The sequence below is a fragment of the Balaenoptera physalus genome (assembly GCF_965194825.1).
Source record: "Balaenoptera physalus genome assembly, chromosome: 1".
Classification (NCBI taxonomy): Eukaryota; Metazoa; Chordata; class Mammalia; order Artiodactyla; family Balaenopteridae; genus Balaenoptera; species Balaenoptera physalus.
Window position 1 is genome coordinate 152,799,248 of NC_138882.1, and position 27,972 is coordinate 152,827,219.

The 27,972-nt window shown below is 38.1% G+C and overlaps 1 protein-coding gene across 3 annotated transcripts; it reads right to left on the reverse strand.

Annotated features, from left to right (window-relative positions):
• On the reverse strand, positions 1-27,748 carry BTF3L4 (basic transcription factor 3 like 4). 3 transcript variants are annotated; one of them, XM_082430817.1, is made up of 6 exons: positions 26,911-27,049; positions 23,617-23,683; positions 19,616-19,729; positions 1,944-2,145; positions 1,019-1,078; positions 1-458 (listed from the first exon to the last, which is right to left on the reverse strand). In XM_082430817.1, the coding sequence occupies exons 2-6, from the start codon at positions 23,668-23,670 to the stop codon at positions 412-414; spliced, it is 477 nt and encodes a 158-aa protein (XP_082286943.1). In that variant the 5' UTR covers positions 23,671-23,683; positions 26,911-27,049; the 3' UTR covers positions 1-411. The 3 variants fall into 3 exon arrangements, with proteins under 3 accessions (XP_082286943.1, XP_082286945.1, XP_082286944.1); XM_082430819.1 differs by lacking the exon at positions 23,617-23,683 and having other exon boundaries at positions 26,911-27,026; XM_082430818.1 differs by lacking the exons at positions 1-458; positions 1,019-1,078; positions 1,944-2,145 and adding an exon at positions 3,234-3,463 and having other exon boundaries at positions 26,911-27,748.
• Between the last annotated feature and the right edge of the window lie 224 nt (positions 27,749-27,972).

Consider the following 27,972-nt stretch of genomic DNA (forward strand, 5'->3'; position numbering starts at 1 on the left):
AAATGTAAAGATTTGTTTTATTTCTACTGGGGTAAGGAGGAGGATAAATAAAACTGTTTTCCAATTTGCTCTCCACTGTATACACACATACCCACACGCATACATACACATACACACACTAAAAATACCCCAACAAAAAACAAAACAAAAAACCCAAGAATCAAAACCCAGAACACCCTCAAACTGCACCAACACTTCGTATTTTGACCAAAAGAATAGATCCTGGGAGGAAGTGCAAAATGCAAAATCAAATGATCGAAAAATGCTGAACAAACAGCATTATTAATATACAAAATATTTATATTACTGAACTAGTAACAGCTGATGTTCTCCGTGTCTGTAAAACTTTGGAACCACATAGCTGATTTGTTAAATCTAGTCCATGCCAGCTTCCAAAAACCAGAAAAAATTTTAGTTAGCTTCATTCTTTGATGCCTCATCAAAATTTTCTACGAGATCTGAAAAAAAAAAAGTAAATAAGTTAAAGATACAAAAAAAGACAAAGAGGTAAATGCAATTCCTAACTTCTAGCCTAACAAAAACAAAATTGTTGCTACTAGAATTAGCCTGAAAACATATGAAAACATATAAGAGGCAGAAATGAATTGGTGGCATTTCACTAATAATGCTTCATTTATCTGCTTAAAACAGAAACCCTAAGGAAATGTTAGTCTTCTTTTGCCTATGCAAACTACTAAGGTGAATAGCATTTTCATATGTCAATCATAATTCCTACAGAAATGTTGTAACAATAACTATGCAAATTTATAATCACAATGATTCCAATTTAATAAAGGCAGATTCCAATTTAATAAATGCAGCAGAGCTTTGTGTGACAATTTCTAAGTTCTGAACGGGAGGGCTTTTATCCTGTTTCATTAGATCGTATACACATCGTTGTGAATCCATTTACATTCACAAGCTCACCATTAACAAAAAACTGAAAAATGATCATGCAATGAATTAAATGAGATAAACAGGACGCTAAAAATCTTAAAACTAAAGAAATGTCACCTACCTGGAACATCATCATCCTCCTCATCAATGTCTTCTGGTTTTGGTGTTTTGCTATCCAACACTACAAACAGTTTATTTTAAAATTAGCCATTGAGAACAAAGACCTTTACCAAACACTTGTAATGTTTATCCTTTTTTCCTGTCTACATAGTTCTAGAAACAAATCTTACATAGTTGTTCAGAAAAAGCTAAATACTGCCTAATCTAAATGCCATATTTTTTTTCTTGATACTAAAATTAATAAAAGTTTAACTTCATTAGATATACACTAAATACAGTTGGCAATTTCAATGGGTAGCGAAGGTAAAACTTACATGCAACGTGGAATAATTTAGGTGAGTTTAAATAAAGACATTATAGTTAATTAATTCTCCAAATTCCATATTCTCCAAATAAAAAATCAACATTCAAGATTTTTTCCATCTCTTTTGGTGTAAAACTATCTAGCTTTGTAGTATTAGCACTGAACTAATAGGCTCTGATTTTTTAGGGATGACAAGACACATTTGAAATCAGAACTATCTTGGACACTCAGAACTTATGGTTGCTGCATCTATAGTACAATCAACAATATTAAATGAAAATATAGTTCTGTGATAACACTATCTTCTTGTTGTCATTAGTCAGAAGTGAATACCAAATCAACTGTTTATAAAATGTGGCCTGCAGATCCTGGCACTTTCCTTTTAGGTAATTACCTCCCAACACCCTATATTACTACCAAAATGTATCTGAATATTCTACATGCTACACTGCATAATTATTAAAGGAACAAACTCAAAAATTTATGAAGCATACAAATAATATTATAAAAAGTAAAATTTATGTACAGGCAAATCCTTCTAGCATAAAATGGACACCTTTTAAATCATTAGGTTCTTTAAGTAAGGTGAGGAGGGAAAGAGGTACTAAATTGAAATACCTACCTTGCCGAGGGAACTGTTCAGCTAACTTCCTAAGACTTGTTAAGCTGTCAGCACCAAGCTGACTTAATATTCCAGGAAGCATTTCTGTGATTGGTTTGGCTTCTGCATGTCCAGTAATCGCAAAGGTGTTAGCAGAAAGGGAAGCTTGGACTTTGGGATTGTTGAAATGAATAACTGTCCCATCATCTTTAATCATGTTCACCTGTGTGATCACAGAAAAAAATGTATTTCACATATTTGGTACAACTTTAAAAATGTTTAAAAAAACATTTTATCCAATTACTGTTTTTTACTTGGTAGTTAGTTATGCAATCCCAATGTAGTAATTACGTAAGCCGTGGATTTGGGTGGAAAAAGACCCTAGTGACAAAGTAAAATAATGTACATGGCATAAACTACTAGGATGGTCAAGAAATAGTCATTTTATTATAGAATCTAAATTTATTATTATTATTATTATTATTACTGGCCACACCACACGGCTTGTGGGATCTTAGGTCCCCGACCAGGGATCAAACCTAGGCACGTGGCAGTGAAAGCGCTGAGTCCTAACCACTGGACCAGGGAATTCCCTAGAATCTAGATTTTAAATTCAAAGATTTCTACTGCGAGGAAGAAGTTCATGCCCACATTTTTAAAATATGGAGTTATCAGCCACGAATTGGCTTCATAATGAAATTACCCATTATCTTACTCAATTTATACTGGCAAACTAAATCAATAGATACTATTGTATCTGTACAATAGTCAGCATCTTACTTATGGGACAGGTTGTAAGGGGGTAATAGTGTATGGTAAAAATAACCACTGAAAACCCATAAAGAACACTCAGAAGTTTAATCAATCAGGTGTTTCACTCCTTTGAATACTTAGTAAATTTACAAAAGTTTCAACTTGTTCTCTTCATGTCTTTCTTTGTAGAGGATTTTGTCAGTTTCTCTGATTTTTAAGTGTAGCTTCTCAATAACCTTCAAAAACCCTTGTAAATGACAAGGAAGTTCTCCCACCCAGTTGCCTGGCCATCTGAACATGTATCAATTACTAGACCTTTAAAACCATCCTCACATTCTCTCTAGAGCTTTCACCAATATGAACTGACTGTTTCAGATTTAATTTCATTCATTGCCTGGGACTCACTGAAAAGGAAGGGTGAATGTGCGTGCACTATGTAAAATGTTATTTTTCTCTCTCACTCTTTCTGTGTTTTAGTAGAGTTGTATTTGCATAAAAGTTAAATGTGTAAATAATGTGATTCCACTATGTAGTTGATTTCACTGGGTAAGTTACCTTGGTGGTAACATGCTTATTATATAAAAAAGTTACGAAAGTTAACTCTTGGCTACTTTAGAAGCATTTCATGATCCATCCAAAAACTGCCCTTGTCACAATCAAGCAGAGATGCTGAGTGTTCTCCATGGTCAGGGCAAGTGGGCTTTTCTTCCTCAGAGGTGATCACCACCACTGATAGACAGCACCAGAAAGGAAGGGGAAGAAAGGGGCTTCTAAATTTCAGGCAAGACCTGGAACACAGAGAAAATAAAGGCAAATCCCCTAGAAAATTGTAACTAAACCCCACAAATATTACACAGAGTAAGCATTCAATCTAGTTGTCCTGAACAAAAATCATCACGAGTTAAAAATAATCTATATTAACTTTAGAAAAAGATAAACTATGTACTTCTGAAGATAAATACTGTTTAAGTAGAAAAGTTAAATGGAAAAATGGCTGAAAATATAGGAGAGGAATGGCTTGAGAAGGCATTGGCATAGTAGATATGAAATGGGATGCTGCTCTGGATCTATCCTGGAATCACATAATTTTAATATGGGAAAAGAATAAAGATATGGTAGGACTATATTTTCCAAATCAAGACCAAATCACTTAATTTAATAAAGGATTTCTACAATACTTCCAGGTGTGAAAAGAGCCTCAAACATTGTAATATGAGATATTTTTTATTTACAAACATTGAAGTCACAAGAGATTTGAAATCAATATTGTTCCAAAAAAGTCAGGCCATATATTTGTTGAATTTAGAGGTCTTCTAGTTCAAATCTCTTGTTAAAGAAATAAATACTAAAGACAAGAGCTCTTGGTTAAGCAACATACCCAAGGACAAATAGCTGGTTATGTGCAAACCCAGAACTTGAACCTGGATTTTCCAACTTTGTTTAGTTTCCTTCCTATGATGTCATTCTCATTCTTAAAACACTTATTTGTCTATAAAAATTCAATTCTGTGACACCATAAAAGCTTGTCAGAGAAATATTTATCTCAGAATGTAAGCTAAATAACAGCTGATATATGGATAATATATATCTTACTGGCAGCAAAATAAGAGGCTAACATGGGGCAAAAAACAATAAATAAATTCATGAATTTTCCTTCTGGTTCAACCTTCTTTTCCAAAGGCTAAATGTTAAGTCATATTTTACAGCCTGATGTAGGTCTTTGTAGTTTAAAATTTGTTTGAGTTTAGTGTGAAAAGCAATATGAATGCCATCCCAGACTGTGAAATACAAATAAATTTATTAATGGTTGTTTTAAATGGGGTTATATAAAAGATGTAGCTTCATGAACAGAAAGGTCCAGAAACAGGTGGAGAGTTTAATTTTAGAATAGAGAGAATGAAATACTGGAAGTTAAAAAGGCCAGAATATTTTATTTCTATCTCACATTCCTTCCCCTCTACTGAGCAAATGACATGGTTATATAAGGCTCCTTGATACAGGCTATTAGAACTATCAAAGGATTAATTGTTGGGCTGAGCAAGATAAGTTAGATACTTCCCAACTCTTTTAGAGGCAAAAGGAGGCATAAGGAATTTGTTAAATTCACAAAGCAAACTGTATGCATTTCATATGAAGACTTCACTTCCCCCAGTGATTTTACTGCTGTTTGGTCTACGTAAATCATACAATCTATATACAGTATAATAACAAGGAGCAGACAAATAAACAAAGACTATTAAACTAGCTACTGCAACAGCACTCAGGTCCCTTTTTCAATCGATCAAGCACCCCATTTATGTCAGTGTTTTTTCCACTTAACAGGTAGCTGAGGTAAAGAATGCTACTTGAGTTACGGAGGAAGAGGCATTTAAAAATATTTTAATTTTTTATTTTTGGCTGCGTTGGGTCTTCATTGCCACGCGAGCTTTCTCTAGTTGCGGTGAGCGGGGGCTACTCTTCATTGCAGAGCACGGGCTCTAGGCACATGGGCTTCAGTAGTTGTGGCTCAAGGGCTCTAGACTCAGGCTCAGTAGTTGTGGCACACGGGCTTAGTTGCTCCGCAGCATGTGGGATCTTCCTGGCCCGGGGCTCGAACCAGTATCCCCTGCATTGGCAGTCAGATTCTTAACCACTGCGCCACCAGGGAAGTCCCAAAGAGGCATTTTTTTGACCCCAGTCCAAAACTCCAGATGCCCTTGCTCTTATTTTTTGCTCTAATTAATACTGACATGTCTTGTAGTTACCAGAAAATACTTTGTCCTCTCATGCATAGTGCATTTACATATGCTGTTTTCACTGTTTAGAAGAACCCTTTCCTGCTTCTCCACATTGTAAGTTCCCATTTATCCAAGACTTGGGTCAGATGCTTCTTTCTCTGTGAAACCTTAAGGTGGTTTATTCACCTTCTGCACTTCATGGAAACTGATATTATATAGAATTATCTTGTAGTATAATTGTGTTTGTAATCTTTGACCTTACTAGAAGGTGAACTCCTTGAGATCAGAGACCACTGCCTCACGAGATACAGTATCCCAATTGTCAGCACCTAATAGTCACTCAAATTTGCTGAATGGACACCTCCTATAAAACTTATTCTAAAATCATGGATGCTGTCAGATCTCACTTCCCCAAATGCTAGATGAGGGGTCATATTAAGGTTTAGAAATAGCACCAGTAGTGCCCCCAATGAAGACACCCAGAACCTCCTGGGCTGTATTTTTGGCCTGACTTTTCCTATTGTTCTGCCCTTTCAGAATCAGCCCAACTGCTCTATAGAATTGAGAGCTATTTTAAGTCACTCCGGGCAACTGCTGGGTGGCCCAATTATGCTATCAAAACCTTAACAACCCCTACCCTTGCTGGCCTTTGAGTAGGGCACATATATTAACTATAGCAGCCTTCTAGCTGGTAAATCTGATGCTCGCTTTATTCCTACACAGCAATAAGTTTTCATGGCTATAAGGAGGCTTACAAAGTTATGACTGACTCCACTGGCTCCTGCCAGTAACTAACTGCCCTCTCAGTTCAGAGAGGGGGTTTAAATTCTTATGCTATGTGATTTTTGCTTGTTTGTTTGTTTCCAAGTTCCCACTAGGCCAGTTAGCTGTAGTTCATAATTGACAGTTGTCTTAAAATCAAGTTTTATTGCTACTCCTTCCTGTATGTAGTGGCACTTAAATGTTTATTAGGAAATTAATCTTTTATTGCCTTCCTGCTATATTTTAATGGGGTGAAATAACAGACATTTTAAGAATAAGACACGTAAGTGTCTGGATTGTGTAAGGCTAAGGGATGTCAGATTTTGAGGATTATGGCCTTTGCACACACTCCCATAAGTCAGTATCTTTCACATTCAATCCTTTTAAACTCAGCACCTGCTTATATCTAAAGGCTAGTATGAAGCATAACCTATTACTACTGATATGAGTGAAAGCTAACAGACATCATTAGACTATATGATATGCTGGGATCATTTTCTCTTATGCTCTGGTGGCAGGAGTCTGATGAGATGGATTCTCTGTAGCTATGCTGTAGATAGCATAAAATGGCATATCCTTTCTGAAAATCAATTTGGCAATATGGATGAAGAGTTCTAAAAATGTTCATGATCTTTCAGTCAGCAACTGTATTTCCAAGAATCTGTCTTAAGGAACTCGGAGAGGAAGATAAATATTTATGTATATAAAAGTCCAACATGTGAGTCTTTACTATCAAAGCATTATAATGCATAATAAATAAAGAAATATTAAATTATGGTATGTTCATATATTGGAATACATGTAGACATTTAGACTGACGATTAAGAAGAGTTTTTTAATGACATGAAACAATTTTTATAATATAATACTATTTGGAAAAGGAAGGATCCCAAATTGTACATCTACCTGTAGTCTCAGATATATTAAATATATATGCATATAAAGATAGGAAAGAAATATAAGACTAATAGTAGTTATTTCTGGGTAGTAATGACTGAATGCGAATATCTTTTTCATATTTTCTGCATACCGTTAACTTTCTATGATGACAATGTATTTTTATAGTGGGGGGTGGTGGAAGCTATTTTAAAAACAAAAGATGTTCATCAATAAACAAATGGATAAAATGTGGTATTACCCATAGAATGGAATATTAGTCAGCTATAAAAGGAGTGAAGTTCTGATACATGCTAAACATGGATGAACCTTGAAAACATGCTAAGTGAAGTAAGCCAGACATGAAAGGACAAATATTACATGAGTCCACTTACATGAAATATCTACAACAGGCAAATCCACAGAGACAGAAAGTAGGTTAGAGATTATCAGAGGCTGGGGGAAAGGGGAATGGGGAGTTATTGCTTAATGGGTACAGAGTTTCTATTTGGGATCATGAAAAGTTTGGAAATAGATAATGGTGGTGGTTGCATAACACTGTGAGTGTAATTAATGCCACTGAATTGTACACTTAAAATTGGTTAAAACGGGAATCTAATTCTGGTGCTCTCTGGTGGATCAATGAGTCTGAACTTTTAAAAGCAACCTATATGGTTCTGAAAAAAAGTGGTCCCAAGACCAATTTTGAGAACTATTAATGGAGCAAATAAAGAATGCTAGTGACAAAATTTTGAGAAAATAATAGTTTTAGTGGGATGGAAAACAAAAGGAGACAGCAGAGGAAATAAGGATACAATGAAGTAGGAGAAAGGACAAGAAGCAAAGCATAGAATTTTAAGGAAAGTCTTGGCAAATGCTGCAGAGTATCAGTGAAATGATGATGGAGAGGAAGCAGAATAACAGGTGAAATCATCTCTAAAAGAAAGAAGGGGAGGGACTTCCCTGGTGGTCCAGTGGTAAAGAATCTGCCGTCCAACGCAGGGGACATGGGTTCGATCCCTGGTTGGGGAACTAAGATTCCACATGCCGCGGGCAACTAAGCCCGCATGCCACAACTACGGAGCCTGTGTACCACAAACTACAGAGCCCAGGTGCTCTGGAGCCCATGCGCCACAACTATAGAGTCCACACACCACAATTAGAGAGAGAAAACCCACACACTACAACTAGAGAGAAGCCTGTGAGCCGCAATGAAGATCCCACATGCCGCAACAAAGACCCGATGCAGCCAAAAATAAAAGACAAATAAATAAATATTAAAAAAAAGAGAATTCTAGGGAAAAAAAAAGAAAGAAGGGGAAATCGAGAACTGAGAGAGGCCAAGATGGCGGAGCAGAAAGACCCCTAAGCTCATCTCCTCTCACAAGCAACATCACAACTAACTACAGAACAACCATTGATAAAAAAGACTGGAACCCACCAGAAAAGATCTTCTGTAACTAAAGACATAAAGAAGGAACCACAACAAGACATGTAGGAGGGGCACACTTGAGATATAATCAAATCCTGTACCCCCTGGGTGGGCGACTGGAGAGTAATTATATTACAGAGGTTCTCCTACAGGAGTGAGAGTTCTGAGCCCCACATTGGGCCCCCCAGCCCAGGGGTCCGGTACCAGGAAGAAGAGCCCCCAGACTATTTGGCTTTGAAGGCCAGTGGGGCTTTACTGCAGGAGCTCCACAGGACTGGGGGGAACAGAGACTTCACTCTTAAAAGGTGCACACAAAATCTCATGTGCATCACGACTAAGGGCAAAAGCAGTAATCTGATAGGCGCCTGGGTCAGACCAACCTGCTGGTCTGAGATAGTCTCCTGGGTAGGCGGGGTAGGGGTTGGGGAGCAGCTATGGCTCACCCTGGGGACACAGACACTGGTAGTGGGCATATCAGGGAGCATTCATCTGCATGAGCTCTCCTGGAGGCTGACATCTTGGCATCAAGACCTGGCCCCACCCAACAGCCTGTAGGCTCCAGGGCTGGGAGGCCTCAGGCCAAACAACTAACTAGGCATGAACACAGCCCCGTCCACCAGCAGACACGCTGCCTAAAGACTTCCTAAGCCCACAGCCACCTCTAGACATGTCCCTATCCACCAGAGGGCCAAGACCCCACTCCACGCACAAGTGGGCAGGCACTGGCCCCTCCTGCCAGGAAGCCTGCATAAGCCTCTAGACCAGCCTCGCCCACCTGTGGGCAGACACCAGAAGCAAGAACACTACAATTCTGCAGCCTGCAGACCAAGTCTGCAAACACAGGCCAGATACTACCCTGGGACCAGCTGGCCTCTGGCCCTTGGGTGATGAGAGGAGAGTGCACTGCTGGGACGCACATGACATCTCCTACAGAGGGCCACTTCTCCAAAGTCGAGAAACATAATTAACCTACTACATACATAAAAACACAAATAGCAATTTAGATAAAATGAGACATCAGAGGAATATGTTTCAGACAATGAGAACTGATGTAAAATTCCAGAAGAACTAAGCGATGTAAAATCCCAGAAGAACTAAGTGACGTGGAGATAAGCAATCTACCCAAAAAAAGAGTTCAGAGTAATGGTTGTAAAAATGATCAAAGAACTCAGGAGGAGAAGGGATGCACAAAGCGAGAAATGAGAAGTTTTTAATAAAGAATTAGAAAATATAAAGAACCACCAAACAGAATCAAAGAATACAATAACTGAAATGAAAACCCACTAGAAGAAATCAATAGCAGACTAAATGAGGCAGAAGAATGGATCAGTGAATTGGAAGACAGACTAGTGGAAATCACTGCCATTGAACAGAAAAAAGAATGAGAAGAAATGAAGACAGTTTAAGAGATCTCTGGGACAACATTAAGTACACTAGTAATAAGATTATAGGGGTCCCAGAAGGAGAAGAGAGAAAGAAAGGTCCTGACAAAATATCTGAAGAGATAATAGCTGAAACCTTCCCTAACCTGGGAAAGGAAAGTCACCCGAGTCCAGGAAGTACAGACAGTCCCATACAGGATTAACCAGAGAGGAACAGACTAAGACATATTGTAATCAAAATGACAAAAATTAAAGATGAAGAGAGAGTATTAAAAGCAACAAGAGGGAACTTCCCTGGTGGTGCAGTGGTTAAGAATCCGCCTGCCAATGCAGGGGACACGGGTTTGAGCCCTGTTCTGGGAAGATCCTACATGCCACAGAGCAACAAAGCCTGTGTGCCACAACTACTGAGGCTGCACTCTAGAGCCCATGAGCCACAACTACTGAAGCCTGCGCGCCTAGAGCCTGTGCTCCACAACAAGAGAAGCCACCACACTGAGAAGCCCGCACCACAACGAAGAGTAGCCCCCACTCACTGTGACTAGAGAAAGCCCGCAGGCAGCAACAAAGACCCAACACAGCCAAAAATAAATAAATAAATAAGTATATGTGTGTGTGTGTATATATATATATATATATATATATATATATATAAAAAGCAACAAGAGAATAGCATCAAATAACATACGAGGGAACTCCCATAAGGCTATCAGCTGAATTTTTGGAAGAAACTCTGCATGCCAGAAGGGAGAGATGATATACTCAAAACAATGAAAGGGAAATACCTACAACCAAGAATACTCTACTCGGCAAGGCTCTCGAGGTTCAGATGTGATGGAGAAATCAAAAGCTTTACAAACAAGCAAAAGCTAAAAGAATTCAGCACCACCAAACCAGCTTTAAAACAAATGTTGAAGGAACTTCTCTAGGCAGAGAAGAAAAGGTCACAACTAGAAACAAGAAAATTACAAAATGGAAAAGCTTGCTGGTAAAGGCAAACATACAATAAAGCACGATATCATCCACACACAAAGCCAGTAGGGAGTTCAAAAGACAAAAGTAGTAAAATCATCTGTATATACAATAAGCAGTTAAGGGATACACAAAAAATTAGATATAAAATATAATACCAAAAACAGCAATCATGAGCGTAGGAGAATACAAATGCAGGGCATCTAAAATGCATTTGAAATTAAGAGATGAGCAACTTAAAACAAGCACGCATATACAGACTGTTATACAAAAAGCTCATGGTAACCATAAAACAAAAATCTATAAAAGATATACACACAAAAAAGAAAAAGGAATCCAAGCATAACACTAAAGACAGCCATCAAATCACAAGAGAAGAGAACAAAAGAAGGGGAAGAAAAGACCTGCAAAAACAAATCCAAAACAATTAACAAAATGGCAATAGGAATATGCATATTGATAATTACCTTAAATGTAAACAGACTGAATGCTCCAACCAAAAGACACAGACTGGCTGAATGAATACAAAAATAGGACCCATATATATGCTGCCTACAAGAGACTCCCTTCAGATCAAGAGACCCATACAGACTGAAAGTGAGGTACTCCACACCAATGAAAATCAAAAGAAAGCTGAAGTAGCAATACTTATGTCAGACAAAATAGACTCTAAAATAAAGACTGTTACAAGAGACAAGAAGGACACTACATAACAATCAAAGGATCAATCCAATAAGATATGACAATTGTAAATATATATGTACCCAACATAAGAGCACCTCAATATACAAGGCAAATGTTAACAGACATAAAAGAGAAACCGACAGTAACACAATAATAGTAGGGGACTTTAACAACCCACTTACATCAATGGACAGATCATCCAGACAGAAAGTCAATAAGGAAACACAGGCCTTAAGTGACACATTAGAGCAGATGGACTTAATTGATATTTATAGAGCATTCCATCTGAAAGCAGCAGAACACACATTCTTTTCAAGTGTACATGGAACATTCTCCAGGACAGATCACATGCTGGGCTACAAAGCAAGCCTCGGTAAATTTAAGAAAACTGAAATCATATCAAGCATCTTTTCCAACCACAACAGTACGAGGTTAGAAATCAACTACAAGGAAAAAAACTGCAAAAAACACAAACACATGGCGGCTAAACAATATGCTACTAAACAATCAATGGATCCCTGAAGAAATCAAAGAGGAAATCAAAAAATACCTTGATACATGTGAAAATGAAAACATGACAATCCAAAACCTATGGGATGCAGCAAAAGCAGTTCTAAGAGGGAAGTTCATAGAGATACAAGCTAAGAGGGAAGTTCATAGAGATACAAGTTTACCTCAGGAAACAAGAAAAATCTCAAATAAATGACCTAACATTACCCCTAAAGCAACTAGAGAAAGAAGAACAAACAAAACCCAAAGGCAGCAGAAGGAAAGAAATCATCAGGATCTAAGCAGAAATAAATGAAATAGAGACTAAGAAAACAATAAAAAACATCAATAAAACTAAAAGCTGGTTCTTTGAAAAGGTAAACAAAATTGACAAACCTTTAGCCAGACTCAGCAAGAAAAAAAGGAAGAGGGCTCACATCAATAAAATCAGAAATGAAAAAGGAGAAGTTACAACCAATACCACAGAGATACAAAGGGCCATAAGAGGCAACAAGCAACTATATGCCAATAAAATGGACAACCTAGAAGAAATGGACAAATTCTTAGAAAGGTACAATCTCCCAAGACTGAACCAGGAAGAAATAGACAATATGAAGAGAACAATTACCAGTACTGAAATTGAATCAGTAATTTAAAAACTCCCAGTAAACAGAAGTCCAGGACCAGATGGCTTCACAGGTGAATTCTATCAAACATTTAGAGAAGAGTTAAAACATATCCTTCTGAAACTATTCCAAAAAACTGCATAGGAAGGAAAACTTCTGAACTCATTCTATGAGGTCACCATCACCTTGACACCAAAACCAGACAAAGACACCACAAAAAAAGGAAATTACAGGCCAATATCGCTATGATGAACCCAGATGCAAAAATCGTCAACAAAATACTAGCACCTGAATCCAACAATACATTAAAAGGATCATACACCATGATCAAGTAGGATTTATCCCAGGGATGAAAGGATTTTTCAGTATCCACAAATCAATCAGTGTGATACACCACATTAACAAATTGAAGAGTAAAAAGCATATGATCATCTCAATAGATGCCAAAAAAGCTTCTGATAAAATTCAACATCCATTTATGATGAAAACTCTCCAGAATGTGGGCACAGAGGGGACTTACCACAACATAATAAAGGCCACATATGACAAACCCGCAGCTAACATCATACTCAATGGAGAAAAGCTGAAAGCATTTCCTCTAAGATCAGGAACAAGACAGGGATGCCCACTATCACCATTATTATTCAGCATAGTTTTGGAAGTCCTAGCCACAGCAATCAGAGAAGAAAAAGAAATAAAAAGAATCCAAATTGGAAAAGAAGTAGTAAAACTGTCACCGTTTTCAGATGACATGATACTGTACATAGAAAATCCTAAACATGCCACCAAAAAATTACTAGAGCTCATCAATGAATTTGGTAAAGTTGCAGAATACAAAATTAATGCACAGAAATCTGCTGTATTTCTATACACTAACAACAAAATAGCAGAAAGAGAAATTAAGGAAACAATCCCACTTACCTTTGTATCAAAAAGAATAAAATACCTAGGAATAGAGACCTCCCTAGGGAGGCAAAAGACGTGTACTCTGAAAATTATTAAGACGCTGATGAAAGAAATTGAAGATGACAAAAAACAGATAGAAAGACATACCATGTTCTTGGATTGGAAGAATCATAATTGTTAAAATGACCATACCACCCAAGACAATCTACAGATTCAATGCAATCTCTATCAAATTACCAATAGCATTTTTCATGGAACTGGAACAAAAAATTTTAAAATTCGTGTGGAAACACAAAAGATCCTGAAAAGCCAACACGATCTTGAGAAAGAAGAATGGAGCTGGAGGAATCATGCGCCTTGATTTCAGACTATATTACAAAGCTACAGCAATAAAACAGTAGGATACTGGCATGAAAACAGACACATAGATCAATGGAACAGAACAGAAAGCCCAGAAATAAAGACACGCATTTATGGTCAATTAATCTATGACAAAGGAGGCAAGATACAACGGAGAAAAGACAGTCTCTTCAATACCTGGTGCATGGAAAACTGGACAGCTACATGTAAAAGAATGAAATAAAAACATTCTCTAACACCATATATAAAAATAAACTCAAAATGGATTAAAGACCTAAATGTAAGACCAAATACTATAAAACTCTTAGAGGAAAACAGAGGCAGAACACTCCTTGTATTTTTTTTTTTTTTGGCCATGCCACGCGGCTTGCGGGATCTTAGTTCCCCGACCAGGGATTGAAACTGTGCCCCTGCAGTGGAAGCACAGAGTCCTAACCACTGGACCGCCAGGGAAGTCCCATATATACTTCAATTTTAAAAAATCATTAAAAAAAAAAAAAAGATCTGGGACTTCCCTGGTGGTGCAGTGTTTAAGAATCCACCTGCCAATGCAGGGGACATGGGTCCGATTCCTGGTCTGGGAAGATCCCACAAGCTGCAGAGCAACTAAGCCTGTGCGCCACAACTACTAAGCCTGTGCTCTAGATCCTGCGAGCCATAACTACTGAAGCCCATGCGCCTGGAGCCCGTGCTGTGCAACAAGAGAAGTCACCGTACTGAGAAGTCCACACACCACAATGAAGAAGAGCCCCTGCTCGCTGCAACTAGAGAAAGCCCACGTGCAGCAACGAAGACCCAACACAGCCAAAAATAAAAAAAAGCTCTGCACATAGGGAAAAAAAGGGAAAATTTTATGTTATGTTTATTTTACCACACACACAAAAAACAGGAAAAAAAAACCCCAAAAAAGCAGGATATTTAAAGAATGTAAGACTGCTGTGTAATACTAAGTTGAATGGTACACAGTGTTTCTCTTTTACTCTCCTGTACTCAGAGCTGTACATCCATTGACACCTGAGGCCCTAGCTGGAGGAAGAAGGAACTGCAGTAAGGGTCAACAAATAACTTTAGGTTCTCCTTCTGTATAACTGGTTCAAGAAAAATAAGAGCCAAGAAGAGTAAAATATAAACATAAGTAAAGTAAGTAAGTAAAAAATATAAACATAAGTAAAGTAAGTAAAACTTATGTGTACAATTACAAAATTTCAATTCCCAGCCCTAAGCTTTCTCCTGAGTGCCAGCTCTCTATGGCTAACTTCTTGCAAAACAATTCCACCTAGAATAATCAGTATCGCTTAAACTTAACAGGCCCCAAACAAACTCATCATGGGAGTCAGCATGCTATAGACTATAAATGAAGAATAAACACAGTTCCTACTGTCAAGACTCTTACAATCTACTGCAAACAGACTACTTGGTTAATAAGTAATCATATCCTACAATATGAGGCTGTAATAATAAACACATTATAGCAGAGCAATTTAAGCTAAGGGCAGTGGAAGTACAGATAAAGTGTTGATGAATTATGCCTGGAAAGATAGGGAAGGTTTCATGGAGACAGAATCATACCTTAGTTAAGATAGAAGCTGTCCTCTGAATATAATAGTAAAACTCTGTGAAACAACTAGACCATCTGAACCAGAGAAGCAGATTTTTGGTGACATTTCTTACTAAATACATCTGATGAAATCAATTATCTCTGAGAAATGAAAACAGATCCTACTTTTGATAGATGCATGTTATCATCAGGAGAAGAAAGGTGACAACACGGTCACTATAGTCAACTAGATTACCAAGTAAGAAGCACATCCAAATATCTTCAAATGTCATAGAACATAAAACATTTTCAGAAATTTAGTTCTGGATTATACTCTCAGAGTTCACATAGGAATTTCTTCCTAAAACCTGGTATTTACTTGGCTTTTTTGTATGAAACAGTCTCTGACACTCCCCTGCCCCTTTTTGACAGCTTTGGATTTCTCTGTCTTTGGTAACAGGTAAAAGAAATCTACATATGATTGAATTTATTACCCCAAATTAACAAACTAAGGAATACATACAAGACCAGAGAAGCCTCTCTAAATTCAAACAGTCCTTTAGTTTTCAAGTATTTGAAGAGTACATAAATTAAGCTTTAGGAGGGGAAAAAAATTACTGATACTGGCAGCCTAGAAAGTAAGATTAAAATTTTACTTGGCAAAAGCGCATTCAATAAGTTTTTGAAACCCAACTCTGATCTCTCTGTTCCAACCCACCAAACCAAGTACTTTCTACTGGTTTGATGTTTTGAAGGTCAAAGTACAGAAAACATAGTAATATTATTTTTGCTTTACAACAATGGTAATGGTATCTTCTCTTTTCAAATGTTTTTATCTGCTTTCCTTAAACTGCCAAAAACCAAAAAGATAGTATCTTCCAGAGTTCAGCACTTTGAAAAAAGCTGAAAACATCCGAAGTTAAAAAATAACGAAATTGTAAAATAATTGTTTCTTCTATTCTAAGACGTATATATTTTTTCATATCTTAATGTTTCTGAAAACTGCACACGTTTTCATGTATACATTTAATGTAGTAGTTTCTTTTTTCCTCCAAGAAGCTGTTTTTAAACCAAGTGTGTGTCATAATTTTCTTAAAAAAAAAAAAATGAAAAAAAATCTGCTTTAATTATAGTAACACAAAACATAATGTTTGAGGCAAGCCAGATTATACAGTACACTAGATATGCCTAAACAAAATTATTTTAGATCTGTAAAGTGTTATATAAAGTACAAATATCTTGGTTCTCAAAAAATCAATTTTAGAAAGAGCGAAAGGAAGAAAGCAAACCTTCCCATTTTAGTTTCAAACATTCAGAATGTTACAGCTGTTACCTTACAGTGTTAATTTTCTTTATGCATATTTTCTCTGTATAACTAGTCTGTGAGGGTTGGAAGACATCACACACACACACACACACACACGGGGGTGGGAGTGCAACAAGAGCACGTACATGCCTATTATGTACCATTAATTTTCTGTGTGACGTTTTGGAGATATGTGTCCCCAAACAGAACTGCACTGGCAATACCAACAAAAAAGAATTAATAATATAGTTTAATACATGCTATAATAAAATTAAATACAGGGCATTATGGAGGCACATAGGAAAGGCATCTAACCCTTCTTTGCATAAATGTGTATGTGTGCTACCAGGAAGGCTTCTGGGAGGAAGTAACACCTACATTAATACCTGAAAAAGGAGAAAAAGCAATGTCCTTGGAAATACTGATGGGGATTTCTTTTATCTATAATGTTAAGTAATGAATTGTACATGGCAGGTGCTCAATAATACAGGATATAAGGCAGGTACTGTCCCTTTCTTAGGGGGGAGTTTGGAAGAATAGAGAGGAAGGAGGGGCAGGAGGAGAGGAAAAGGCCAATAGTGGGTATAAGAAAGTATAACTAAAAAGACCAAAGCAGGGTAAATCAATGAATAAAATGAACTCTGGTTTTGACATACTTAGTTCAAACCTGGAATTCAGCACTTACTAGCTATGTGATCTTGGGCAGATACCTGACTCTCTAAGTCTCAGCTTTCTTATCTGTAACCAGTAACAACCAACCATGAGACACTGTGAAGCTGAAATGGATAATACATACTTGTTTATCTGTCTAGCTGTCTAATTAGTTTCCCTACTAGATTTTAAGCTCTAAATGACAGAGACTATGAATAATATCTTATGAATCACTGCCTAGCAAAATGCTTGGCATACAGCAGATGTTCACTACCATTAAAAACTTATTATGATAATTTCGACTACAAATAAACCATGACCTCAGCACACCATTATAACTAGTTTGATTATATTCTGAAGAGATCAAAGACTGATAACCGACTGGTTCTTTATTTCACTATAAAACACTAAAAGTTTTATTAATTATAAGAACCATAAAGTCTTCCAAATTTGAACAAAACCAAACATTTAGACAAGCATGCCCCTGGAAATATTATGCAGTTAAAATCTATACTTCAAGGAGGTGTAAATATAACCTTTTCCTCTCTCTAAAGAAGTGTTTTCAACCAAGGGTGATTTGCCCCCCCAGAGAACATGCAATAACGTCTGGAGACGTTTTTGGTTGTTGTAACTGGGGATCTAGTGGGTAGAGTCCAGGGATGTTGCCAAACATCCTACAATGCACAGGATAGTTCCCACAGTAAAGAATTCTCTGGTTCAAAATGTCAACAGTGTTGAGGTGAGGAGGGGTGGGCATGGAGTCAGAGAGTAGAAAGGTAGGCAAAAATATAAGATTGCCTGAACACTTGTAAGTAGGTTAGGTTTAACATTATCAGAATTCATGTCCATTATTATAACTTATTCTTTTTTTTTAATCAAGCTGTGATTTTTTTTTTAAACATCTTTCTTGGAGTATAATTGCTTTACAGTGTTGTGTTAGTTTCTGCTGTATAACAAAGTGAATCAGCTATACTATACATATATCCCCATATCCCCTCCCTCTTGCATCTCCCTCCCTCCCACCCTCCCTATCCCACCCCTCTAGGTGGTCACAAAGCACCGAGCTGATCTCCCTGTGCTATGCAGCTGTCAAGCTGTGATTTTTAAAGAGAGGCTTAGATTTGCTTTTTTTCAAATATACCCCAGATAGAGAATGATCTCTCTGAAAATTATTTTAGGTCAATGAAAATATATAAAAGCTTTCAATAGCTCAGAAAAAAAAAAAAAAGCATTTTAAATGCTTAATTTCAAGACTTGCAAATGAAGTTCTAATATTTATCAGAGTAAGAATGCACAGCCACATCAAGCTGAATGGAAAAAAGATACATGTGGCTTACATTTCCTACTATTTTATCAGTATATTGACTTTGAAAGTACAAAGCAGATTTAAACGATGTGTTCATTCATTCATATATGCATGGTTGAAGGAATATGTAGCACTTTGCCATTTCACTGCCTTTTTTTTTGGGTACTCTGCTATTTCTTTAATAGTAATCCCCATCACCACATTGTTTCTGATCTATGTTTCGCAGCACATGTCCATTAATAATCTACTAAAAATTGTGAGGTGGTGCCACACAAAGTAATGACATAATGAAATCTAACTGATGACAGTGAAAATTTTAACATTGGTTACTATCAGAAATGGAATCATTAGGTAGAAGTAGGTCTAGATGGTAACAAATCACAAACAGTTGATGTTATTATAATTTTTCTTGAGTATCTTTTGAAATAACATCAATCTTTGGCTTCAGATTTGAGAAAAGTAGTATCATCAAAATATAAAAAAATAATTTAAAAATTTAATGAATAATTTTTGAAAGAGGTCTAATAAGAAATCCAATTCATGTAAAGCTATTGCTAGAGCTTGGCTGAGGTAATGCTTTGGGAGACTATGTATGGGAAAAAAGTCCACCCTACTGGAAGAAATCTTTGGGTTTCTTTATTTCTGTATCATTAGAAAAAAATCTTATTTTACATTAAAATTCAAGAACGGTTCCATAATTTTGACATATATGCAAATACTTTGAGTCTGAAAAGTATAATGAATCCCTTAGCTGTCTACTAAAATCATTTTTTTTGACAATCATCCAATTTACACAATAAGCAAATTCAATAGCTATAGTCCTTCAAAAAGACAATACCAGATTCATCTAAGCTGATATTTTACATTTGAAAGTGTGGATAATTATTTGTGAATGTGCTACTTGTCCACATAACAATTTACAAAGTGATCATACCTCTTCAATACCAGCTATATTATTCACAGCCAGTTTTTTTAGAGAACTCTGAAGTTTTTTGTCATCAGCTGTAGCTGTTCTATGTACCACCTTCTTCTTTCTGCGAGCTGTACCCTGAAAGATAACCAAACAAAAGTGTTAGCATGCCATGCATTTGACAACTGCAATCACTTGTCTTCCTCTACATAATATTCTAACTAATATTCTAACATAATAGTCATAATATTCACTCAAGAAACTGCCAACTTAGACTTAATGGTGAGGTGGTGCCACACACAGTAATGACATAATGAAATCTAATGAATGATTAGATGATTAATAAGACTGCTCAGAGTTGTGACTGTCAGCCTAACCCAGATTTTTGAAGGTCAGTTTCTAGCCAATTTTTCTTATTCTTTCCAATATCCAGTGTTTATCATTTTAACATTGTGTTTCAAGAAAATATGTTTCTAATAAAAAAATTGTTTCTAATAAAAAATAATTTATAATTTCAAGATAATTTAGTGTGCTTTATATCAACTTTCAAACATTATAAGGAATGCTTTTTTTAACAGTGCCTACCACCCCCTGACAATAAAGTCTAAAGATATTCTGCAACTTTGGAGATTATGACATAATTAAGAGTCAAATGCCTATTATGTGAGTGTTCTAGAGTCCTAGAACCCAGGAATGAAAAAGATCAAGTTCTTACTTCAAGGAGCACACATTACAGTGTGAAGGAAAAGTCAATAAATATATAAACAAATTAGATCATTTCAAACAGGACAAGGCTATTAAGAAAAAAAATAACATAGTGACAAGAATATCAGATGGGGGTAAAGCATTACTTTATTACAATGTTCAGGGGAGGCCCCTCTGAAGAGGTGACGTATGAGCTGAGATCCATGGGAAGACCTAGGGGAAGAGTGATCCAAGCAGAATGAAACAAGAGTGAACCTTTTATTTCTAGAGAAAGCAGGCCAGTATGGCTAGAGCAGAGTAAACAATGGGAAAGGAGGAGGAAAATGAAATCAGAAAGATCGGTAAGGGCCAGATCATGTGGCCTAGAATCCCATGGGCAGGAGTTGGACTTTATTCCAATTGCAATAGGAAGCCATTGGAAGGTTTTAAGCATGAAAATGACCAGATCTGATTTATGATTTTAAAGATGACTGAGGTTGCTGTGGAAAATGAACTATAATGAGATCAATCAGGAAGTTACTGTAGCAGTCCTGATGAGAAATGAGGGTTGTGGCAGTGGAGATGGTGAGAGCTCAGACTTTCAGAAGAACCAACAGGACTTGCTGATGGACTGGATATGGGATATGAGGGAAAAAAGGAATCTACAATGATGTTTAGAATTTTGACCTGAGCAAATAGGTTGAAAATTATACTATTTACTGAGATAGGAAAAGTTCATTTCTAAATGGATACTTTGAAACTCCAAATACATTTTTTCCATTGAAAAACTATTTAAAACAATGAATTAAATTCCTGAGCCAATTTAAAAAAATGTAACCTAAAGCAGGACTGAAACACTGCCAAGAGCAGTCTATATCTTGAGGGCTAAATCTTTCTGAGACCTGGCACGAGTAAAGAAAAAGGAAAGGAGGTTTCAATCTCTGGGTAGCTCCTGCAGTATTACTCAGGCAATCAGGCTTATAGAGGGTAGGCAGGAGCCTCAGTCTCAGCAACTCTGGTGGGAGTAGAAGAGAGTCCTGTGGCTAGCAGCAGAGGTTGTAATGAAATCCAGTTAAAGGATGAACTAAGAGTGACTCTTTACATAGATGGCCATTTATTTATGATGTGTTCCTGACTCAGGGAGAGGTCAACTGCTTGCTGCATACAACTCAAATGATCCTCACGCACCTCAAAGTCAACATGCCTAAAAGCTTATCAGTCCACCAAACTACTCTTCTTATATTTCCTAAGTTTTGTAGCTCTAAAACCAGAAATTTGAAGGTCATCCCAGAATCCTCTCACCCCTTCATCCCCCATATTCTATTGGTCATTAAATTGTGTCATATCCAGTTCCTGAATTTGTGTCCCACATACTACAGCAGTAGCTTCTCGTTTGTTCTCCTCTATGCCAAACTTGTTTTATTTTTTTCCACAATGCTGGCAGCTACCTTTTAAAATGACTGTTATTTCCTTCTTAAAATTCTACAGTAGTTTACTGTTGCTCTTGCCTATAGGACAAAATCCTAATCTCCCTAGTATGGCATACAAAACTATGATCTAACCCTAAAGTACCTGGTTGTTTCATTTGCTACCATTCTTTACACATTATTTACTCTAAACTCTAGCTATAACAAACTAAAGCAAGCCGTTCCATTAAGCACCATGCTATCTCAGCATCCTATGGGCCTTTGCATGTGTGAGAATGACAATACCCCCTTCACCCTACCCACTTATCCTTGCACCTGTTCTTGTTTATTCTTCAAATCTCAGCTCAGTGATGACGTCCTTATCTCTCCTAGGCAGGAGCACCTTGTACTTCATTTTAACATTTACTATTCTATAGTGGAATTGTGACTATGTCTCTCTTCCAAGCTGAACTGTGTCAAGAGCAGGAAACCTTGACTTATTTATTTTTTTTTTTTTTATAAATTTATTTATTTATTTATTTATTTTTGGCTGTGTTAGGTCTTCGTTTCTGTGCGAGGGCTTTCTCTAGTTGTGGCAAGCGGGGGCCACTCTTCATCGCGGTGCGCGGGCCTCTCACTGTCGCGGCCTCTCTTGTTGCGGAGCACAGGCTCCAGACGCGCAGGCTCAGTAGTTGTGGCTCACGGGCCTAGTTGCTCCGCAGCATGTGGGATCTTCCCAGACCAGGGCTCGAACCCGTGTGCCCTGCATTGGCAGGCAGATTCTCAACCACTGCGCCACCAGGGAAGCCCAACCTTGACTTATTTATGTACTGTGTGCTTGGCCCAGAGTACATTCTCAATAAACCAGCTGAATGAATGTGCCAACTATCTGGTTTAAAATATATAATAGTGATGTGCTGCATCAAGCTCTTCAGGTATATTCTATGGTTCTTGAATATTCCTAGTTTTTGCATTGGTACATTACACTTGCTGCTACAATGTGACTAGTACTTTGGTTATAGGAATGTGTTAATATGACTCCAGAGTCATATAACTGTATCACTATGAAAGGAGGAGAAAGTACTAGTTGTTTCTCCCCTTCTCCCTCTCCTGTCCCCATCCCCAGAAACTGTGGTTATCATCAAAGTAAATGACACAGTGGGGCTGCTGCATAGTGTCCTACCTTCCCCCTCCCTAGGTCTGAGGTAAGTACTATTCATGCTTTTCCTTTGACAAAGATTGTATTGGGCAGAGATAAAGGTAGAATATTCTCCTTGAGCCTGAGGCTGGAGCTGAAGGGAATCAAAGATTTTCAGTGTTCAGAACTAGATGTTCCTTAGGCTTCAAAGTACATGGAAAAAGAATGCTTATGTTCATATTCACCAACATAGACAAATAGGTAGGAATTTGGGAGGAAAACCTAGCAATGAACAAATGTACCATCAACTTGAGCATCTCCCACTGTAAACCTAACTGAAGCAGTAGGGGCATCCAGTCAAGATAACCTTAATATCTGGGATGCGCTGAGGGTGAGTCTAACATAATAATAGCTGTCATTTATTAAGTGTTTAGTCTGTGCCAGACACCGTTTTAGGTGTTTTAGAAATATTATTCTATCGTTAGAAGCATCTTATATAGGATCACTTTTGTTTTGCAGATGCGAAAATGGAAGCTTAACAAGGTTGGTTAACTTGTTCGTATCATATAACCACCAGATGTTAAGAAGACTCAAAGGTGCCTATTTCAATTGCACCATCAGAGAGAGAGATCTTCTAATTACCTATTTTAGATATAGACAAATTATTTTCAAATTGGAATGTGGTTTAATCTTGATTGCTTAAAAGATTTTAGATTTTCAATGACCACAAATCCAAAATAATGACACTATCTGGTAATAATACATTCTCCTATCAGTTTTTCTTATGCCACACTCACCTTGCCCCCTATCCGGACCTGAGCCTGAAGTTTGGCTAACTTTTCTTGATTCATGCTGTTGGTAAATCTAGGGGGGGAAAAATAAATTTGTTAAAGTCACTGTTTTATTTACCAAAACAAAATAACTGTTTATACAACAGTACCTTCTGGTTCACTGAACCTGTAATATGCATCACCACCACAATCATATTGTCTATATTCTTAAAAATATTAATAACTTGTTCTAGCTTCATAAGCCAGACAGTAAAATATCCAAAATTAAATAATACCAAGAGGGAGCTGAATTTACAAACAGAAAATAGAATGGGATTCAAAGTTACCTATTCGAAGATCCCTCCTTAAAAGCATGATTCAGTACTTTGGCATTCAATAAAACCTAACCCATTATGAAATCTCTGCAAGCCAGTTTTTCCCCCAAAGATTTTTACAGCAGAGAGCTGTTACCAAATTAGCACAACCTTTAAGTAAACATTTTTCTCTCAAATCACATTCTGTATTTCTTTAAACCATAAATAGAAGACCAAAAAAAAGAAAGAAAAAGGAGAAAAGAAAAGAAATCTGGACAAAGAAAAAAATACAATAGGCTGTGTAGCTGTCAAGATGTGAGGTAGTCACGTCCTCTATTCAAGGTCAGGTGGTATGTTAATAATAGGAAAAGAGAACCAGATTTTCAGACATTCAATGCTTCTGCAGCACTTTCCACGGAGGTCATTCTATACCATGCACTAATATAATATAGCATGTCATACTTGTCAAGATATTCTTGCATACAAGGTAAAATGCCTCCTTGCACAATTTGACAAAAACCTATCTCTGCTACATTGATGCTAAATTTTGTGGGGAGGAGGGGAAGAGGAGACTCTTAAAAGTAAACTTTTAAAGGCTAATCTTGATTCTGAAAACTCTAAGACCATTATAAAGTCATGAATCCTACTCTGGTCAGTCCTTTCCTACTAAGGAAAAAAGTTCTTCAGTTTATAATGGGCCATAACATTCCACACTATGTAAACAAATAAAAGCCAATGTTAAAAGTCTTGTTTTACTTGTTCTTGAATCAACAGATCATTACTGAGATATGAGAGAGGGAATAAAGGATAAGGGTGTTGTCAAAACTTTTTGGCCGATTCTCTAAACTCTTTATAATCATCATTCAGATGAAAGAGCTACTGTTTTCTTCATTTCAGAGATGAAAGAGAATCAAAGACTACATAAGTACTAATCATTCTGTACTCTGACACTGTACTTAAGCACTAACCTGTATATCTCTCTGCTTTAAGGCCAAAGTCCAGTTCCTAAATAACATTTAGAATTTATAATTTCTCAGTCTTTACTCAGCACTGTATCACAGTGCTCAAGCAGCTAAAACACTCTTTCATAGGAGCGAGTGTGATTAGAGTACAAAATCAGGAGACTTAGGTGTGTGGCAATCTCAACTGCCATGGACTTAAATCTGCTGATGTAAATCCCAATCTCTACACTCAATATCTACAGAAAAGGACCAATATTCACTACTCTCAAAGGAATGTGGCCACGAAGGTGTAGTGAACTAACAAAGAGCCTAAGGAATTTTTTACAAAAAAAAAGGGGATAAGTGAAAATATTAGAACCAGAGACAGGGTAAACCTTTTGGGACTCTTTGGCATTTTGAAGTAACAATCCCCAAGAGAAGAGATGGAAGCCAAAATAAAGTCCTGACTTGTTTGAAACAACGAAACAAAATTAACTCTTTATATCAATGTGTAGACAAGAAAGAACAGAGTCCATTCCAGATAATCAGTATAACAGAAAACTTGTTCCCAAGGAGTATCTCAGAGAAAAAGCATTTCAGGGAGGTTGGAAGCTCAAGGTTGGTAGGGGAGGAAGAAGAGTGGTCCTTTGTCTACTAGCAGGTTGGGGTGCATGGAATTCAAGTAGGAAATTAGATTGGACTCAGTCTACGAGAGAAGAGATTTCAAGCTCAGAATTTGGAATAGACCTCAAAGATCACCTGCTTTGACTCCCTATTCCTCAATCAACCTTCATTTTATTGTACCCATTATTTGTCTTGTACATGCGGCCATCTCAAATACTTGCAAGCAGCAGCAGGGTATAAATTATAAATAAATAAAAGTTCACCTCCCTCCCAATTTAATAGATTTGGAAATGAGGGCCCAGAAGGGAGAAGTCACTTCCTAGGCCCAAAAAGAAGAAGTAACTTCCTAAGGCCATATGATTAGTGAATTCTTCCTTGGGGATCCTAGGATCTTTTAGCCCTTTCCTCAAGGATTCACAAAAAGATGCAAATAATGAGGTTATGATCAACATTTATTGAGTGCCTAAGTTACAAGCATCATGGTAGGCACTTTCACATACACCATGTTCGCAAAGAGATAAAATAATTTCAATCTTTAATCCTGACTTTTTATTTTGTGGGTTACTCTATCTAATAAGAGAGGCACAGGCTTTGGAATCAGAAGGATCAAGTTTCCACCACTTAGGGCTTCAGAACGGTATTTTACTTCCCTGAATTTCTATCCCTTCCGTATTAGGAAAAGTGTAACACCACATACTTCACAGAGTTGTTTTAAGAGTTAAAGATTAAGGTATCAAGCACAGGGTATGGCTCACAGCAGATACTCAAAAACTGGTAACTACTGTTACCATTCCCTAAGGGACAGATCTGGTAGAGTGAAAGAACGTGGGAACGGAAGTTGAAACCTCATTCACGAGCTGTGTAACACTGCCCGTCGGTCAATCATCAACTTCCTGACAGCCTACTATGCATCAGGCAGTGTGATGGGGCTATAAAGATGGGCAAGGCAATGTCTCAGGGAGCGTGGCAGACTTTAAACAAACATTGCCATTACGAGGTGAAGAGCGCTGCAACGGAATTCGGTCTCCAGAGCTCGAGAGCGGGGGCTGCTAGCCTCAGTTTCCCTATCTGTCTAGTGGGAGGATCAAACGAGATGACAGCAGATAGGCTGTATAAAGCTCACAGCATTACTGTTGTGAATAATGAAGAATAACAGGACAGAGGCGGGGGACCACCTGTCTCCTGGGACTGGATCTGGGCGGCAACAGCGCAGGCCCGCTCGCCCACAGAAAGCGGTGGTGCTGGGGACCTTTCCTCAGGTGCCGACCCCCAGCTGCGCCGCCGGTAACCGACAGGCCAAGCCAGCCGCCTCCGCCCCCACTCGGCGCGCCACAGCGGAAGTGGCAGCCCCAGCAGTTGGCGGGTGTCGGCAGAAAAGGGCGGGGGGAGACCGTGCGCAGCGGCCTAAGGCCGTGGAGTGGCGGGACCGCCGGGGGTCTCACCTGAAGCAAGGAGGGTCCTCCAACACCAGCACGCGGCAAGAGCAAGATGGCTGCCTCAGTCGAGACAGAGAAAGACGAAGGCGGCCGCGGCGGCGGGAGTCGGTCCCACGTGACACATCCGGCCCCGCCTCTCTCTCACCAGAGCAGCCTATCCCGGGAGCCCATATACGAACTACAAAGCCCAGGCTGCTCTGCGCCTCCCAATAGAAAAGCGGCAGGTGCCGCTGCATTCTGGAGCTTGCAGTCTCCCTGGTGTTCCATTGTGTCCGTTCCTGCAGTTTGTAGGGAGCCTAATAAAAGGGCTGTGTGTATTTTTGTTTGGATGTCTACTTTTGCCGGATGTCTTTAACTAGGAATTAAGTACGCACTGTCGAGCTTAACTAGTGCGGACTCACGAGTGTGCATACTCAACTAGTCTCCACTCAGGAGGAGACACGGGAAATTTTGACCTGTTTGTCATGCATCAGAGAGGAAAACTGAGAAATTCTTAACCCACGAATTTTAAAAACAACAGAAACAAATAGATTTAACCAGAAGAAGCTTTACACTTTAACTGCCTGCAGTAACTTATGTCTTGGTGCCCTGAAGAGCTAGGTCAATTTTGCAATGAGAGGTTCCAAGTTTGGTTTTCTCAGAGCTTGCATCAGTTGATTGCATCATCCCTGAGTGGAAGAATTTGGGTTACAAGGAAAAATAAGGTGCAGTGCTTCTTCTCCAGCAGGAAGGGGCATTCTTGCAGGCACGAGACCATGCACCGCAGAACAGACTTGCCAGGTCTCTTCGAGACTCGAGCAGGAACCTAAGAATGAAATGCGGTTGTCTGCCTTTTTTTTATTTGCGAAGGGGGAGGGGTGACCCGAAGCCAATGGGCACCCCGCCCACTGTTGGGTGCTGCTGACTTCACAGATCAATAATTTGCGTAGTGAATATTAAGTGCAGCGGTTTTTGGGGGGAGGGGCTAGCCTGCAGGCGGACGCAAGCAGCAACGGTTCTCCCGAGCCTCCTCCCCATCCCCCCACTATCTCGGCCCATCTTTTCTCTCGGTCCTCGGACTGAAAGTCC